Raw genomic sequence first — 15,163 nt, 5'->3', positions numbered from 1 at the left:
CGTGCCCCACGAAGTGGAGGAACGCGCGCTGCAGTCCCAACTTCGGAAACGTCGTGCCAGAATTCCCAGCGAGCAGCCAGGAAATCCGAGTGTCGATGGAGCCACCGTTGGGTGGAGGAGGGTTGTTCCCAAGAGGAATTCATTAATGTCTGTCACCGAGGGGACCAGCCTTGACATGGGGTTGTTGAGAAAGGAATGGAGGAGAACCTGCGTGTTTATGAATAACCTGGCAAATTGAGATGCTTACAATTCCCAACTGGGAAGGTAGGCATAAAATTCGAAAGGACTTTTCCCTGGGAAGAGAAATATTACAAAAAGCGGATCATGCAGTGCTTAGTGCATCATGGGCCATTGATAAATATTTTTGAATGAAGGATGCAATTGAGAGCCAAATGTAAGATGATAAAACTGAAGGATAAAAGCAGTTAAGCGCCGGGGGCGGGGGGTGGCCTAGGGTGGAATAGAGGTACTTTGGTTTAGACAGAGGGGAGTGAAGGGAGGGGAAGGGGTGTGGGGTAGCACGGATAGTAGAATGAATCGGACATTATTACCCTATGTGCATATTCGATTACAGGACCGTTGTCATTCTACATCATGTACAACCAGAAGAATGAGAAGTTATACTCCATTTATGTACCATTTATGTATGATGTGTCAAAGTGCATTCTACAGTCATGTGTAACTAGAACAACAAAAAAGCATTTAACAAATACCGAACAAAGATTGCCTTGGAAGCATAACTATGAGAATTGGAAGGGATGCTAAGGACTTTTGAATGGAATAGTTGTGCTGAATCTCTGTAGGCCTATCAGTAGGGAAAGCTCTACAGCTGCCTAGGTAATTTTTGTTAGGAAAGTACGAGGGTGGTCCATCTCACTCCTCCAGGCAAACACTCACTAATCTATTCCCACCTCCTTTTTTGTAGTTAGGTTAAGCAAGTAACTTGCCTACAGTCTTACAGACACTTCAATTCTTTTTCTACCGCACCACCGTTTGTCACATGTATCACTGCAGGAAAAGAAAAACCCAGAAATCATAGTTGAATTAGTTTGAAACATTGCTACTGAAGAAAAAAGAAAAGTACTGTAATTTTTGCATATGGTCAGAGATACTATGGATTGGTGGAGTGGAAAGAACCCTGCATTATATTCATCCAGAGCCTGCTTTATATAGGATGTGTGACTCTGGGAAGTCACTTAATTCCTCTTGAACTAGATCCCTGAAGATCTGTTAAAAGAAAAATTATGGATAATAATTACTTCCCTAATTACTTCACTGATGTTTTACAAGAAGCAAAAGAGAATGTATTTTTAAATATATGTTGTAGAGGGTGTGTGCTGTCAGGGGACAGCACAGCATCATCAGTGAAGGGGAGACAGCCAAGCTATGGTAGTCTGAGGTGTGCATCCATGAACCAAAATGCCTGGTGTGAGGTGTTCTCTGGAGGCTCCCTGGCAGCATGGAGGGGCAGTGGTCTGTAGAGGGCAGCTGAGCAGAGCGGGAGGCAGCTGCAGCCAGAGCATGGTCATGTAGAGAGGATTGATCAAGTAATTGAATATATTAAGGAAAATAGCCAGATTTCTCATTGCTGAGGAAGGGAATTGCAAATACAGAAAGAGAAAACTAGAAAACCTTTTGATGAACTAGGAATGGAGGTATCAATCTATTTGTAGAAATAGGTATAGGTATATAAGTACATATAATCTCCTTCCCCTGAGAGGATCCAGGAGTAGTGACTCCACAAAACAGTGAGTACAACTAGCCCAGATCTTGGCTTCTAAGTACCATTCTCCAATTTTCTTCTTGACAAAATAGTTGATTCCAGAACTGAAGAAGTGAAGACACCTGAAGCCTCTAGTTGTACTAGATAGAAGAACATGCTCAAAGAATATGGGGCATGTCAGAAGGACACGGGCCAACTTTTAAGTGGCCAACTTGGGAACAAATGAGCTTAAATATGTATATAGTATTATAACCCATTGGATAGTATAAGAATGCATACAGATGTGAATTCATACATAAATTAGAAAGTTTGATAAGGATTGGGATATTTACATAGTTTCAACATACCTCCCCACATAATTCTTAATAATTACAGGGGGAACTACAGTAAATCTAGTGTGAAGAACCAGACACCATCTTAAGTGATGAAGTGCTATCAAAATGGGACAATCACATTCCATCTGATGGAAAAATACTAGCAACCCTCCTCTGCATTTCTACCCAGTCTACTTAATTGAGCCTCCAGTTTGGAAATGCAGCTTGTTTTAGAGGTACACGAAGAGAGCAATGAAGAATATAAACACTAAGGCATACAAATCTATAAAGAAAGGTTAAAGAGATTGTAAACACAAGTATTTGACCTTGAGAAGAAAGGGATAAAGACTACAATTCAGGATAATGCTAAAATTTTAGCGGCAAGCTCCATATATCATAATTAAGCACACGGGTTTGGATTCCACAACCTATTATCTCTGCGACAACATATGCTTGGGTTTTAGTTTTTCTCATTTTAGTGGGGATGATAATAATATTTGCCTCACAGAGTTAGGTGCTTTAAATGAGATAAATTGCTGCACACAGTTCTTAGCATATCATAAGCCATATAGCTGCTAACTATAGTTATGAATAATCATTTTTACTTGTTTATTAAAGAAGACTAAAGACCCTTTCTGCCTCTGCTGCTGCCTTGGCACCTATGAAAAAACTTGTGGCAAAGGGGGGAAAAAAGAAGCATGTTCTGAAGTTCACCCTTAACTGCACCCACACTGCAGAAGATAGAATCATGGGCACTGCCAATTTTGAGCAGCTTCTCCAAGAGAGAATTGAACGGAAAAGCTGGGAATCTTCATGGAGCATTGTGACTGTCAAAAAGAGCAAGACCAAGATCATTGTAGCATCTGAGGTGAGTTTTTCCAAAAGGTATTTGAAATATTTCACCAAAAAAAAAAAATTGAAGAATAGTCTACATGACTGGTTGCATGTAGTCACAAACAGCATAGTTATGAATCGTTACTTCCAAATTAACCAGGATGAAAAAGAGGAGGGAGATGAGGATTAAAACTCTTTTATCTGAAATATTTTCGATGAGGTTTTTGAATAAAACTTGGGAATCAAAAATAAAATAAAAAAGACTGAGGACAGCTTAGAAAGTTAGGATAAAGACTAGGAAAGCATTATCCCAAAATTAGAGGGAGAGAGAATTTAAGAAAGAAAATATTTTGCAGAGAGGTACCCAGATCCATGCCAGTGTTGATTGACAAATGACTATGGGATTTCTCTGCCTTTCTCCTTTTTGAGTACTCCAGTGGATCTCTTTTCACATCAGATCTAAGCTATTTTATCTGTTTGATTTTAAAACTCTGCTTGTCCCTAAAACCTCATTTCTTCAACAAGGAATTTTTTGTTTCAACCTAGAAATTCTCCTTCCTGTCACTACCAATACTTGTCTCCTCTATAACCATGTCTGCTGTTCTCTTCCCTTCCTTGGAAAACAAACTTCCAGAATAATATATTGAATCATTGGCATGCATTGTGGTTTGGATCTTAAATGTCCCCAAAGGCCCATATCTGAAAGGTGTGGTCACCAGCTTGTGGTGCTAGTGGGAGATAATGGAATCTTTACAAGACCGGACCTAGTTGGAGGAAGTCTGGTCATTAAGGATGTGCCCTAGAAAGGGACACTAGAACCCTGGCCCCTTTCCCCCTCTGCTTCCTGGCCTCCATGAGGTGAACAGGTTTCCTCTGCCATGATTTACTGCCTTGCCACAGGCCCTAAAGTAACAGGTCTACTATGGACTGAAAGTGTGAACCAAAATAAACCTTATAAGTTGATTGTCTCAGGTATCTTGACATAGTAATAGAAAACTAACACAACATGCATTAAATGATAAGTGATTTGCTTTTGTATAGCACTTTATACTACTTGATCCTCATAATAGCCTGTTCATCATGTTAACCAGAGGAAACAGCCTGCCTACAGTTGTACAGGAAAAAAAACTAGGAATTTTTAATTATACTGAGCTGGAGGTAAAAGGATAATGTCTAGATTGAAAACATTACCCAGGGAGAATACATCTTAGAAGAGGAAGAATTTCATTGGTGCTGGAAAAGGAGAGCAGAGTCCCAGTGGAGAAAGCAGGACCAAAAACTCAAAATTCAGCAGCTTCATTGATGGTCCACCTGATTGTCTTTGCTTCTACCCAAGAGAAGATAAAAATTTTACACTAACGTCTCAAGGTGAGATATTATTAAAAAACAGTTATGAGAAAGTAATATAGATGAAGACAAAGTCAATAAATTACATTAGTAAGGAAAGTGAATAAAATACGTATCCTGGCATTATACACCTCAGTAGAAGGTACAGGCCATCACTTACAAAGAATTCTTTACCAAAAATGTCTAACCTGGATGCAACTGATCCTTTAGACTTAACTTCCACTTTATAGGAAATTCAGGAGCAAGGGCAACAAGTTGTATGAAACCACAAGGAAATAAGACAAATCCAAAATGTGAAATAGTCCACAAGACTTCACGTGTCTTTTCAAAAGTTGGATGTGTGTGTGCACATACACATGCACAGGAACTCATACATGATAAGCACATTAAAGTTGTCAACAACAACCAAAAAGACAGGAGAGGGGAGGAACAATCTTCTAAATAAGTCCTAAGAAACAAACACAATTCATGATCCTGATTCTAAAAAAAACTCTACTATTAAAAACAATTTGGGGGATACTTGAAAATTTTTAATATAACTGGAATTAGGTAGTATTAAGGAAATATTCTTTGGTGGGATACAGTATTATGGTTTTATTTTTAGGAAATACGTGCTAAGGTTTTTAAAGGGGAAGCATGATTGTTAGTGCTTGCTTTAAAAGATTCAGCTTAAAAAAGTGGGAGCAAGAGAAAGAGAGATGAAGCAAGTACAATAACACTAACATTTGCTAAATCGAGGTAACAGTGTGCATATGGATGTTTATCGTACTACTCTTTATTTTCCTGTTTTTTAAATTGTTCATAATAAAATGTTTTAAAATAGATACTTTTTCTTGGGTCTGTTCAGAAGTTATATAAATTGTATTTGTATAGTTAATGATTTCTTATTCTGCATATTTCTAGAGTTTATTTTCTTTTTATAACATATTCTGGAGTTACACTTGTGTTCCAGATATCAAAACGCTACAGAGCCATTATTCTGTTAAGCTTTACAATCCGAATAGCTTATGAAATAAGAAGGTAAAATTCGATCCTTCTAAATGAGAATAAAGAGGAGTACTTTTCTGTATGTCCATTTACCTACAGCGTCTCCTAAATGCACATAGGGCTATGCCCCCACCTCTATCCCCGAGCAAATGAGATGTGTTACTCATGGGAGCAGGCTGCCCATATGAAGAGTGTGAAAGCAGGAAAACTTTGAGAATTACCGGGATGCCTCCTTGTAAAATGTTCCACCTTTACTCCAGTCTAACCATGAGAAAAACATCAGACCAGTTTCCATTCTACAGTGTCCCTGACCCTATTCTGCAAAACTGACAAGGTCATGAAGCCCACAGAAAGTCTAGGAAACTCACAGCCAAGAGCTGTGCCAGGACTTGTGACAATTAAATGTAATGAGATGTCCTTGGGATCCTGGAAAAGAAAAAGGACTCTGGATTAGAACTAGAAAATTTGCATAAATTATGGGCTTTAGTTAATATTAATGTGTCACATTGGCTCATTATTTGTAACATATCAGACTGATATGGATACATGCAAGAACTCTGCACTGTCCTCTTGATTTTCCTGTAAATATAAAATTGTTCTAAAAATTTTTTTTTAATTTAAAGCCTTACCTTTCAAGGACCTACAGTTTAGAGCTATCCCTTAGTCACACATTGTTTTAATGCTTTCAATGTGTATGTTACTTTGTTCTACCAAAACACTATTGCAGGGCTGGGGATGTGACTTAGTTGGAAGACCCTGGGTTCAATCCCCACCACTGCCAAAAAAAAAAAAAAAAAAAACACTATTGCATACACCATCTACAAGGTCTCTATGTTCCAAATGCCAACTCAGTCACTGAAAAATAGTTATACCAGGCACTAGTCATGGTTTCCCATTCTGAAGTCTATGGCACCTCAGTGTAACTTGGGAAGATATTCCTGATGGAAGAACAACATGCTGTGAATAATAGTTAAGTCATAAAATTATGGATGCCTCTGTGTGTACACATACCTGCTATTAACTGAAGGGGTTAGCTAAATTTAAAAATAAAGTAAAATTTGGCTGGAGCTGGGGCTCAGTGGTAGAGTGAAGCACTGGGTTTGGTCCTCAGCACCACATTTTTGCTTATGCTAGGTGAGCGCTCTCCAAGAGGAGCCATCTCTCCAGCTTTCAGCACCACATTTTAAAAAAATGTTTTAATAAAGTTATAAAAAAATTTTTTTAAGTAAGACTTATTCGATCATCTATGCATGCATTATTGTTAACTACAAACATTGTAAACAATATAATGCTAAACATATAGGGATAAAAAGATACATTCTTTATCCTCAACAGGCTCCTACTCAGTAAAAAAGACAAGTATAAGATTGCAGCATAATATGCTAAGTATTATGATGAATAAAAACACAAAGATCTGTAGCAACACAGAGAAGGGAGGTCTAACTCAATACTGGGGCTAATCAGAGAACTGTTAGTCCTAAGGAACAGATAAACATTGAAAGAAATTCTGTGGCCTTCACCATCCCCATTTATGAAAAATGAAACATTTTATGTTCCAAGCAGCATTAGGATTTTTGCTCCCAAGATTTTATGTTGATTTTTAAATGCTAGATGTTTAGCTTTTTGCATTATAAAAATCAGCCTAAATAAGGTAGTCTAAGTCGGGGTATATATCTTTAAAAGGAACTTGATGAGAGATGGTGACAAAATTCCTAGCATATCAATAACCACAAACTTGTATTAAACACCAAAGGCACTAGCAATATTTCAGGCATAAAGAAAAAGTTGATAAATACTATAATAGTAAATCCTGAACAAGTACTTACTATGTTTTTTCCTATTTTATTTCAAGAGTGATTCATCTCTGGTTCTGACTAATAGCAATTAATGATCACTCCTAATGATCAATAAACTAAAAACTTTAAAATTTTCAAATTGCACCCAAATGAGAAGAAACTATTTTATCATCTGTGAATTGCAGTAGTGTATATGTACACACACATACATATTAAGTTCAAAGTTCAAATGGTGTGCATAATCTTTAAAATCTTTAAAATCATATAAGTGTCTTCTAAACCTTTTTACCCATTGATAACTAATTTGTGGCCTAATAATTCAGGAGGTTGGATAAAATTTTGAATTCTGTCTCAATTTTATTGCCTCACAGATTTATTCTGTGTGTGTGTGTGTGTGTGTGTGTGTGTGTGTGTGTGTTAGTTAGTGGGAAATAAACATTTATTCTTTTGTGGGTCCTAATTAAGAAATTAGCATAAACCAAAAGGGGTTTGAAGTTTTAGTTTTTTGTTTGTTTGTTTGTTTGTTTGTTTGCAGTGCTGGGGATTGAACCCAGGGCCTTTGCTTACAAGTCTACCAACTGAGCTATCTCCCCAACCCTAGTTTTGTTTTTTAATTGTATAAAAACTGTAAAATTCCTCATAGTATAGGAGTTCAGAATTGCTAGTTATCTTTTGCTTAAATATTAAAATATAGTAGTTAATGTAATTAAGGTGTAATCATCCTTAACATTCAGGGCTGGTTTATGGGGGAATGCCTTTATATTTTCATATGTCCAAGAAAGAGTAGCTTTAAAGACACTTTTAACAAATACACTAAGAAGAATCACTTTAGTATTTGGTATCAAAAATAACTTGAGTTAACAAGATTTTATGGTAGTCTTTCCTGTAAGGCACTATGCTAGATGCTACAGAGGAAATGAAATATAAAAATAGTTCCTGCTGATAAGAATTTACAGGAGTAAAACCATGAGCAAAGAGTTAATCATGAGGCACACAGAGAACCCTGACAGGTCAAGAACTGAGAAAGGGACCTTCAATCAAGAACAAATACAGAATGGCACTGTAGATTGTATGGAAGGTACTGGGATGATTCAAACCCAGGATAAGCTAGGCCCTGCCAAAATAAGTTAAGGGCAACTATCAGAACTCTTTAATCTATATTTAGAAAAGAGCAAGGAAGGTGTAGGCATGATGCTTGCTGATAAAGCAAAGCTGCTAAATTTCTATTTTGTTTTCATCTCACTTATCAGAAGATGTCTTTGAGCTAGGAAGTCCCTGCCATCCAAAAAGATGGACATGGAACTAAGTATTGGTTCGACCCACCTACTTGTAGCAGGATCAGGCAGACTGGAAAGTTTCTCGATTTGAATCTAAACTCTGTTTCCTGAAGGAGGCCAAAGGAAGTATCAAAGTATGGGCAAGTGAGAGGCAGGTGGTGCAGAGAATCAGACCCGGGTGCTGATGCAGGGGGACAAGCGAGTTTGTCACAAAAATAAAAATAAGTAAATAAGTTCATTGTCCAAAGGAATAGAAAAACTGGATTACAAGGAGGCAAAGAAGCACTGGTTGTGGGACCAGAGATAAGAGAGTAAAGATTGGAGAACAGAGCTGGTATTTGCGGGCTAGGAGCTCTCCCAGCTGCTCAGTACTTAGCCTCTCCTTTAAGCCCTACAGCAAACTGAATGCAAGTGGCATTATGACCCCTGGGCTCTTCTAACTTGTTTAAGGGCATGAAGTTAGTAAGAGTCAGTGAGATTTGACCACAGGACTACGTGACTTTATGGTGGATCTTTCCTCTACATGCTAAAGAAGACACAATAATGTGGAATCCAAGACACAATAAATTCAAGAATATGAGGTGCCTGTAGCACCAAGGAGGTCTATGAGCAGATGGGAGAGCCTGCGTCCTGGGGCTGGAGCTTAGGGGTAGGATGACCCTTCACTGGGCAAGGAGACATAGAACAAAGGAACAAGGTTTTGGAAGAGATTAATTTGTCTGTTATTTTGTTTGGGGTGATGGTTTCACAGATATACACGTATGTTATTAAATTGTACACCTTAAATACATGCAGTTTTATTACATATCACACTTCAATAAGATGTTAGAAAAATAACAAAGATTAGGTACTAGGCCTACATTTCCTTGGATATATCAAAATAATGACTTAGTCTAGCTCAGTCCCATAGGCTCTGGAACAAAAGGGCACATATAATATGTAGAAGGGAATCATAATCAGATAGTAGTAGTCTCACATTTTGTGTCTGGCTTCTTTCACTTAGCATGATGTGTTCAAGGTCCATCCCTGTTATAACATGATATGTCACTCCATTCATTTTCATAACTGAATAATATTCTGTGATATGAATATACCCACATTTTGTTTACCTGGTCATTATTGATGGACATTTGGAGTGCTTCCACCTTTTGGCTCCTGTGGACCACTGCTACCTACGAGAGATGCCATTTTAAATTTTGCATTAAGAAATTCTTCCTAGCAAAGAAACTTTAAAATACTGCCTCTAGTTAGGCACACTTGTAATCCCAGCAACTCTGGAGCCTGAGAAAGGAGGATCACAAGTTCAAGGCCAGCCTGACCAACTTAGCAAGACCCTGTCTCAAAATAAAAAATAAAAAAGGTCTGGGAATGTAGTTCAGTGCCCTGGTTCAATCCCCAGTACCAAAAAATAAATAAGAAGAGAGAAAGATAGATAGATAGATAGAGAGAGAGAGAGAGAATATAGCTGTCTTGTCTGCCCCATCTCCTTACCTCTCTAACATCACTGCATACACCTGTAATTCTAGTGAACCTTAAGACCTAGGTAGGAGGTCTGCAAGTTCATAGTCAACCGTAGCAACTTAGTGAGATCTTATCTTAAAATAAAGTTTAAAAAGAGTTATGGGTATAGTTTAGAGGTGGAATGCTCCTGGGTTCAATACCCAGTACCACTCCAGTTCCTTTGGCCTTCTTGCTGTCCCTGAAGTTTCCTGGTACACTCCTGCCCCAGGACACTTGCACTTGCCATTCTATCTAGAATACTTCCAGATACCCATGTGGACATGTCCTTATCACTTTCATGTCTTTACTCATTTACTCGCTCCCTCAGTAAGTCATTCCCTGGTCACCCAATCTTTAACTGTAATACATCATCTCCTGCCCATAGATGTCCAAATGGTCACCTCCTTTGGCCCTTGTCCTAATGGAAGTTTCTTTAGAACTTATGCCCAGGATGTCAGCTTGTGCAGTAGGATGCAAGGTCCCTGAGGACCACCTTCTCTTTGGTTTTACTTGTTAAAGTTCACTGCTGCATACCTGGCGTGTGGTAGCAACGAGTTCTCTTGATCTGCTAGGTTAGAAATCAGGAAATGAAGAAAGTTGGGTTTGATCTGGACTGTTCCTCCAAGGCTCGTGTGTTGAAGGCTTGGTCCTCAATGCAGCTGATGTTCAGAGGTGATGGGGCTTTGGGGAAGTGATTGGATCACAAGGGCTCTGCCCTCATGGGTGGATTAATCATTTGATGGCATTATTGGGAAGTGGGGAAACTCTAGAAGGGGGATCCAGTTGAAGGAATGGGTCCTCAGGGTCATGCCCTTGGGGGACTGTATCTTGTCCCTGGCCCCTTCCTCTACCTCTCTCTCTCCCCTCCCTGGCTGCCATGAGCTGAGAGCTTCCCCCTCCCATGCCTCCGCCCTGCCATTCTATCACCTAAGATCCAAAGCAACGAAGCTGGCCAACCAGGAACTGAATCCTCTGAAACTGTGAGCCAAAATAAACCTTTCCTCCTTTTAGTTTTTCATGTCAGATATTTTGGTCGCAGAGATGAAAAGCTGACTAACACAAAAGTCAAGTTCACTGAGCCATACTGGCTCCAACTGATGCTTCACTCCTTCGTTTCCTTTCTGGTTCAACTCGGTTTTAATTATAGAAATAATGCGTGCACATAGAAAAATGAACACGATTCAGAAAGTGCAAAATGCAGAAGCAGCTTCATACTCCCCTCCCCACACTCCTTCCTCTGTCCCACTCCCCAGAACCTCTCACTGTCATGATTTTCTGTTTTAAATTTTTATGGTGGTTTTTATAGAACCTGAAATAAATTGTTTATATCTTTATTTCTTGTCAATGTAGAATGTGCCTGTTAATTGACTGCTATGAAAATGAAGAATTGAATGCATCTCTCATGCCCCTACCTTCCCTACTCAGTTTTTATCGGGTATATTATTTTAGTTCTTTTTCAGCTCTGCTGTGATACATTTTACAAACTCAAATAAAATACAAAAACCTCTATCCTGCATTTATCAAATTCAGGCAGAGCCTATTGACCTTCCACTATGATAGATGAGGATACGGGCATACTTTCCTTTTTTGTTTTCTCATCCCCCTCCCATCTCTTTATTAGACTGTGTGTGTGTGTGTTGCAGTAAATCAAACCTCAGACCTTACACATGTAGGCAAGTGCTTTACCACTGAGCTCTAACCCCAGGCCCTGGACATTTTTTAAATATTATTACATTCTGACCTATAACCATACTTAGACTTTTCCATACTTTGACTATACCTTAATTCTAAGAATGTAAACCATTTTAAAAACTCTTACACTATTATAATTATTTAAATATTATTCACCATTGAACCAACCATGATGCAGTGATTGGTTCTGTAGAACAGTATGTAATCCAACATCATTAAGACTTGGAGGCTTGGGCTGGGGCTGTGGCTCAGTGGTAGAGTGCTCACCTGGCACACCTGAGGCCCTGGGCTTGATCATCAGCACCACATAAAAATAAAATAAAGGTCTTGTGTCCACCTACAAATAAAACAAATTATTAAAAAAGAAAAAAACTTTGAAACTTAACAGGAAAAAGTCACTTAAGTACTGATACCTAATATATCCTCTAGTTTCTTTCCTTCTGCCTTTATTTCTAGGTCATTCTCAGGTACCTCTACTTCTGGAACTTTGTGCCACCTTCATTTTTGGAGTTCTTTTAATTTTTTCATTAAACTCTGTTTTCCTAGAAGTTACTTAAGTAATTGTGTGTGTGTGTGTGTGTGTGTGTGTGTGTGTGTAGTTGCTGTGAACCAAACCCAGGGCCTTGCACAGTCTAGGCAAGTGTTCCAGTGACATCCCAGTCCTCTAATAATTTTTCAATCTAAGTTTGGTGTCAAGGAAAATTTCTAAATTCTTATAAATCCAAAATGTCTTCCATTTGCCCCTCTGTTGGATAAACAGTTCTGCGGGATATAGAATTCTAGGTTCAAAGTCTTTGTTGCTCAGAACTTGGAAACAGGGTACCTTCATCGACATGACACCTGTGCACTGGAAGAAAGAAAGTGGCATGAAATACAACTGGAATTGGTGACTGAGAATGATCTTGAAGTACTGAAAGTAAGAAAGACAATAAGAGATCCTGTGCTAAAAAGAACCGCACCCTTGGTTAATGTGCTTTTGCCATCTTGAAATTCTTCCTATTTTTTTAAATTTATTTTTATTGTAAACAAATGGGATACATGTTGTTTCTGTTTGCACATGAAGTAGAGGCATACCATTTGTGTAATCATACATTTATATAGGGTAATGGTATTTGATTCGTTCTGTTATTTTTTCCTTCCCCCCACTCCTCCCACCCCTCTTTTCCCTCTATACAGTCCCTCCTTCCTCCATTCTTGCCCCCCTCCCGCCTCCCATTATGTCTCATCATCCGCTTATCAGTGAGATCATTCATCCTTTGGTTTTCTGAGATTAGCTTATCTCACTTAGCATGATATTCTCCAGTTTCATCCAAATGCCATAATTTTATCATTCTTTATAGCTGAGTAATATTCTGTTGTATATATATATACGACAGTTTCTTTATCCATTCATCATTTGAAGGACATCTAGGTTGGTTCCATCTTCCTATTTTTTTAACGAGGAGTCCTATGTTTGTATTTTCTGTGATTCCTGTAAATTATGAAGCTGGGCCTCTTTTAAAGACATTTGAACTCCACCAATGTCAATAAACCTAAAATCAGATTGACTCATTTCTTTGTAGGTGACATGCTTTTTCTGGAAACTCTTGATACATGTACATACATTACTACTACTACTACTAACCATTATTATTATTATTATTATTATTATTATTATTACTATTATTAAGTTCTGAAGTTTCACCAAGATATGCCTAGTTGTGGGTCTGACTACACTGTCCTGGCATTCACCAGGCCTTTTCAGTCTAAAATCATTCATTTTATTATTCAGCTTAGGGAATTTCTCTCTATTGTTTCTTGCATCCCACCCACGCCCTTCTCTTTTTTTCTTTGTGGAAGGTCAATTAGATGGACATCGGGCTTCCTTCACCTCCTGCCTCTCAACTTTCCTCTCCTATCTTCCTTTTTGCATCACGTTCTGGAAGACTGTCCTTGGTTCTACCTGACAAATCACTCATTTGGTCATTAACTTTGTTCATTCATTAGTCAACTCGTTTGTTTTTAAAAAACACCAGTGTTGGCGGTGGTATCTTTAGGTCCCCCAACACTGGGAGGGAGCTGGGCAGGCTCCTTTTCCACAGCAGCTTGCTCTGGCCCCTGGAAATTTGCTCTCAAGTTTCCGGAACGTCTTTTATCAGAAGTAAGGTACAGAAGTATTTCTCCTATGTTCCTGAATTATCTTCTTCCAGGTGAGCTGTTTCTTTTTGTGTTGGTTTTCCACGTGAGACCTTTCTGATGTCATTGATCTTGCTTCCGTGCCTGTCTTGTTCCTTCACGTTTCCAGCAGAAGTCTCTGATTATTCATATGTCGCTGGGTGGGGTTCTTCTGCAGTTCATCAGTAGGAGTCCTCCCTGAAGGGAACCCTGGTTGTAGCTTTCGCCACGGAGTATTTACAAGTATTCTCAGCTCTGATCTGGCCTGGGCACGAGGTCAGCAGGTTGGGAACTCCTCGGTTGCCAAGTAAGAGGGTTTTGTTCCGTAGACTGGAACCTGGTGTGTGTGCCTGGCCTCTGCTCTTGCTGCCCCTCTTCCTTCCTCATGGGCTTGCTGTCTGCTCTCAAAGCCTGGCATCACCTTCCCTCAGGGCACTTCTCTCCCAGCTTCAGTACCTTTATTCCTGGGCCTCCCTAGGCCTGTTGCCCATTTTCAGTACGGAGCAGTTCTAGCCTCGACCTAGACCTGTGGCTCTCAGGGTGATGGCAGACCACACCAGAGTGACAGGGAACTTAAATATGCAATTCTCTGCCCCACCCAGGACTTATGGAATCCGAGTGTGGGACTCAGCAATCTGGGTTTCAACAAGTCCAAAAAACTCCTCTGGAGCTCAAGGACTGTTGGCCCCAAGCAAAGCCACTGCTGCCAGGAGCTCTGTTTCTGGGGGGCATCCACTAGCTCTGGGGCTAATAAGTGGCCCCGACTATGGTCCCATGGCTCACTCCTTTTCTTCAAATGTATGGACTGGAGCTCAGAGCTTCTCTGAGGTTTTCTTGGGAAGATCCACTTTGATGTGGATTCCCTTTGTCTTTTTAAATCAATCAAATCCTATCTGCTTTTTACAAAATAGCATTTTTTAGCTATACCTCTGTAATCCCAGTGGCTTGGGAGGCTGAGGCAGGAGGATCATAAGTTCAAGGCCAGCCTTGGCAATTTAGCAAGACCCTCAGTCACTGAGTGAGACTCTGTTTCGAAATTTAAAAAATAAAAAGGGCTGGGATGTAGTTCCTGGATGCGATTCCCAGTAACACAAAAAGAAAAAAAAAGGGGGGGGGGGAGAAAAACAAAAAGAGAGAAAGAAAAGAAAGAGAATGAGTTAAAAAAAGAAGAAGAAAGAAATGTCTAGAGTAGGCAAATCTGTAGAGAGAAATAATAGCTGCTAAGGGTCACAGCAAGGAGTGCATGGGAACAACTGCCTACTGGGCATGGCACTTCTGCTTGGGGTGATGGAAATGTTCTGGAACTAGGTAGCAGTGATGGTTACACAACAACGTGAGTGTACTTACTGCTACAAAGTAGTTAAAATGGTAAATTTTATGTTATGCATTTTTTTACCACAATAAACACACACACACACACACACACACACACACACACAGAATCCATGGCTTCCATTTGTACAAAGTCCCCAACTTTGTTATTAGCATTCACTCAAGAGTGGTGTATGAGAACATTTCCATTTACACACTTCAAGCTTG

General features: G+C 39.3%; 1 protein-coding gene and 1 long non-coding RNA gene across 5 annotated transcripts in view; one reads left to right on the top strand and one right to left on the bottom strand.

Annotated features, from left to right (window-relative positions):
* Window positions 1-302: 302 nt before the first annotated feature.
* On the top strand, window positions 303-6,005 carry LOC124991923 (60S ribosomal protein L22-like). Of its 4 annotated transcripts, none has more exons than XR_007109980.1 (3): window positions 303-394; window positions 2,659-4,239; window positions 5,305-6,005. XR_007109980.1 is itself a non-coding variant. In XM_047562810.1 (3 exons), the coding sequence occupies exons 1-3, from the start codon at window positions 369-371 to the stop codon at window positions 5,356-5,358; spliced, it is 327 nt and encodes a 108-aa protein (XP_047418766.1). In that variant the 5' UTR covers window positions 303-368; the 3' UTR covers window positions 5,359-6,005. The 4 variants fall into 4 exon arrangements, 3 of the variants coding, with proteins under 3 accessions (XP_047418766.1, XP_047418765.1, XP_047418764.1); XM_047562810.1 differs by having other exon boundaries at window positions 2,659-2,905; XM_047562809.1 differs by lacking the exon at window positions 5,305-6,005 and having other exon boundaries at window positions 2,659-2,905; window positions 4,067-5,276.
* The window catches only part of LOC124991924 (uncharacterized), a 27,820-nt gene continuing 17,853 nt past the window's right edge, over window positions 5,197-15,163 (bottom strand). The window contains exons 3-4 of the long non-coding RNA XR_007109983.1: window positions 9,388-9,450; window positions 5,197-5,631 (exon numbers count right to left, since the gene is read on the bottom strand). This is a non-coding gene — a long non-coding RNA (uncharacterized LOC124991924). The remainder of the gene's footprint in view (window positions 5,632-9,387; window positions 9,451-15,163) is intronic.

The sequence above is a fragment of the Sciurus carolinensis genome, chromosome 8, assembly GCF_902686445.1.
Source record: "Sciurus carolinensis chromosome 8, mSciCar1.2, whole genome shotgun sequence".
Taxonomy (NCBI): domain Eukaryota; kingdom Metazoa; phylum Chordata; class Mammalia; order Rodentia; family Sciuridae; genus Sciurus; species Sciurus carolinensis.
Note: the sequence above shows the minus strand (reverse complement) of the source record. Positions and strands in the feature narration are given on the sequence as shown.

Coding starts and splice junctions, on each gene's coding strand:
- LOC124991923 (XM_047562808.1), top strand. CDS start 369: ATGAAGGATGCAATTGAGAGCCAAAT. Junction 395..2,658: donor GATGCAATTGAGAGCCAAAT/GTAAGATGATAA, acceptor TTATTAAAGAAG/ACTAAAGACCCTTTCTGCCT.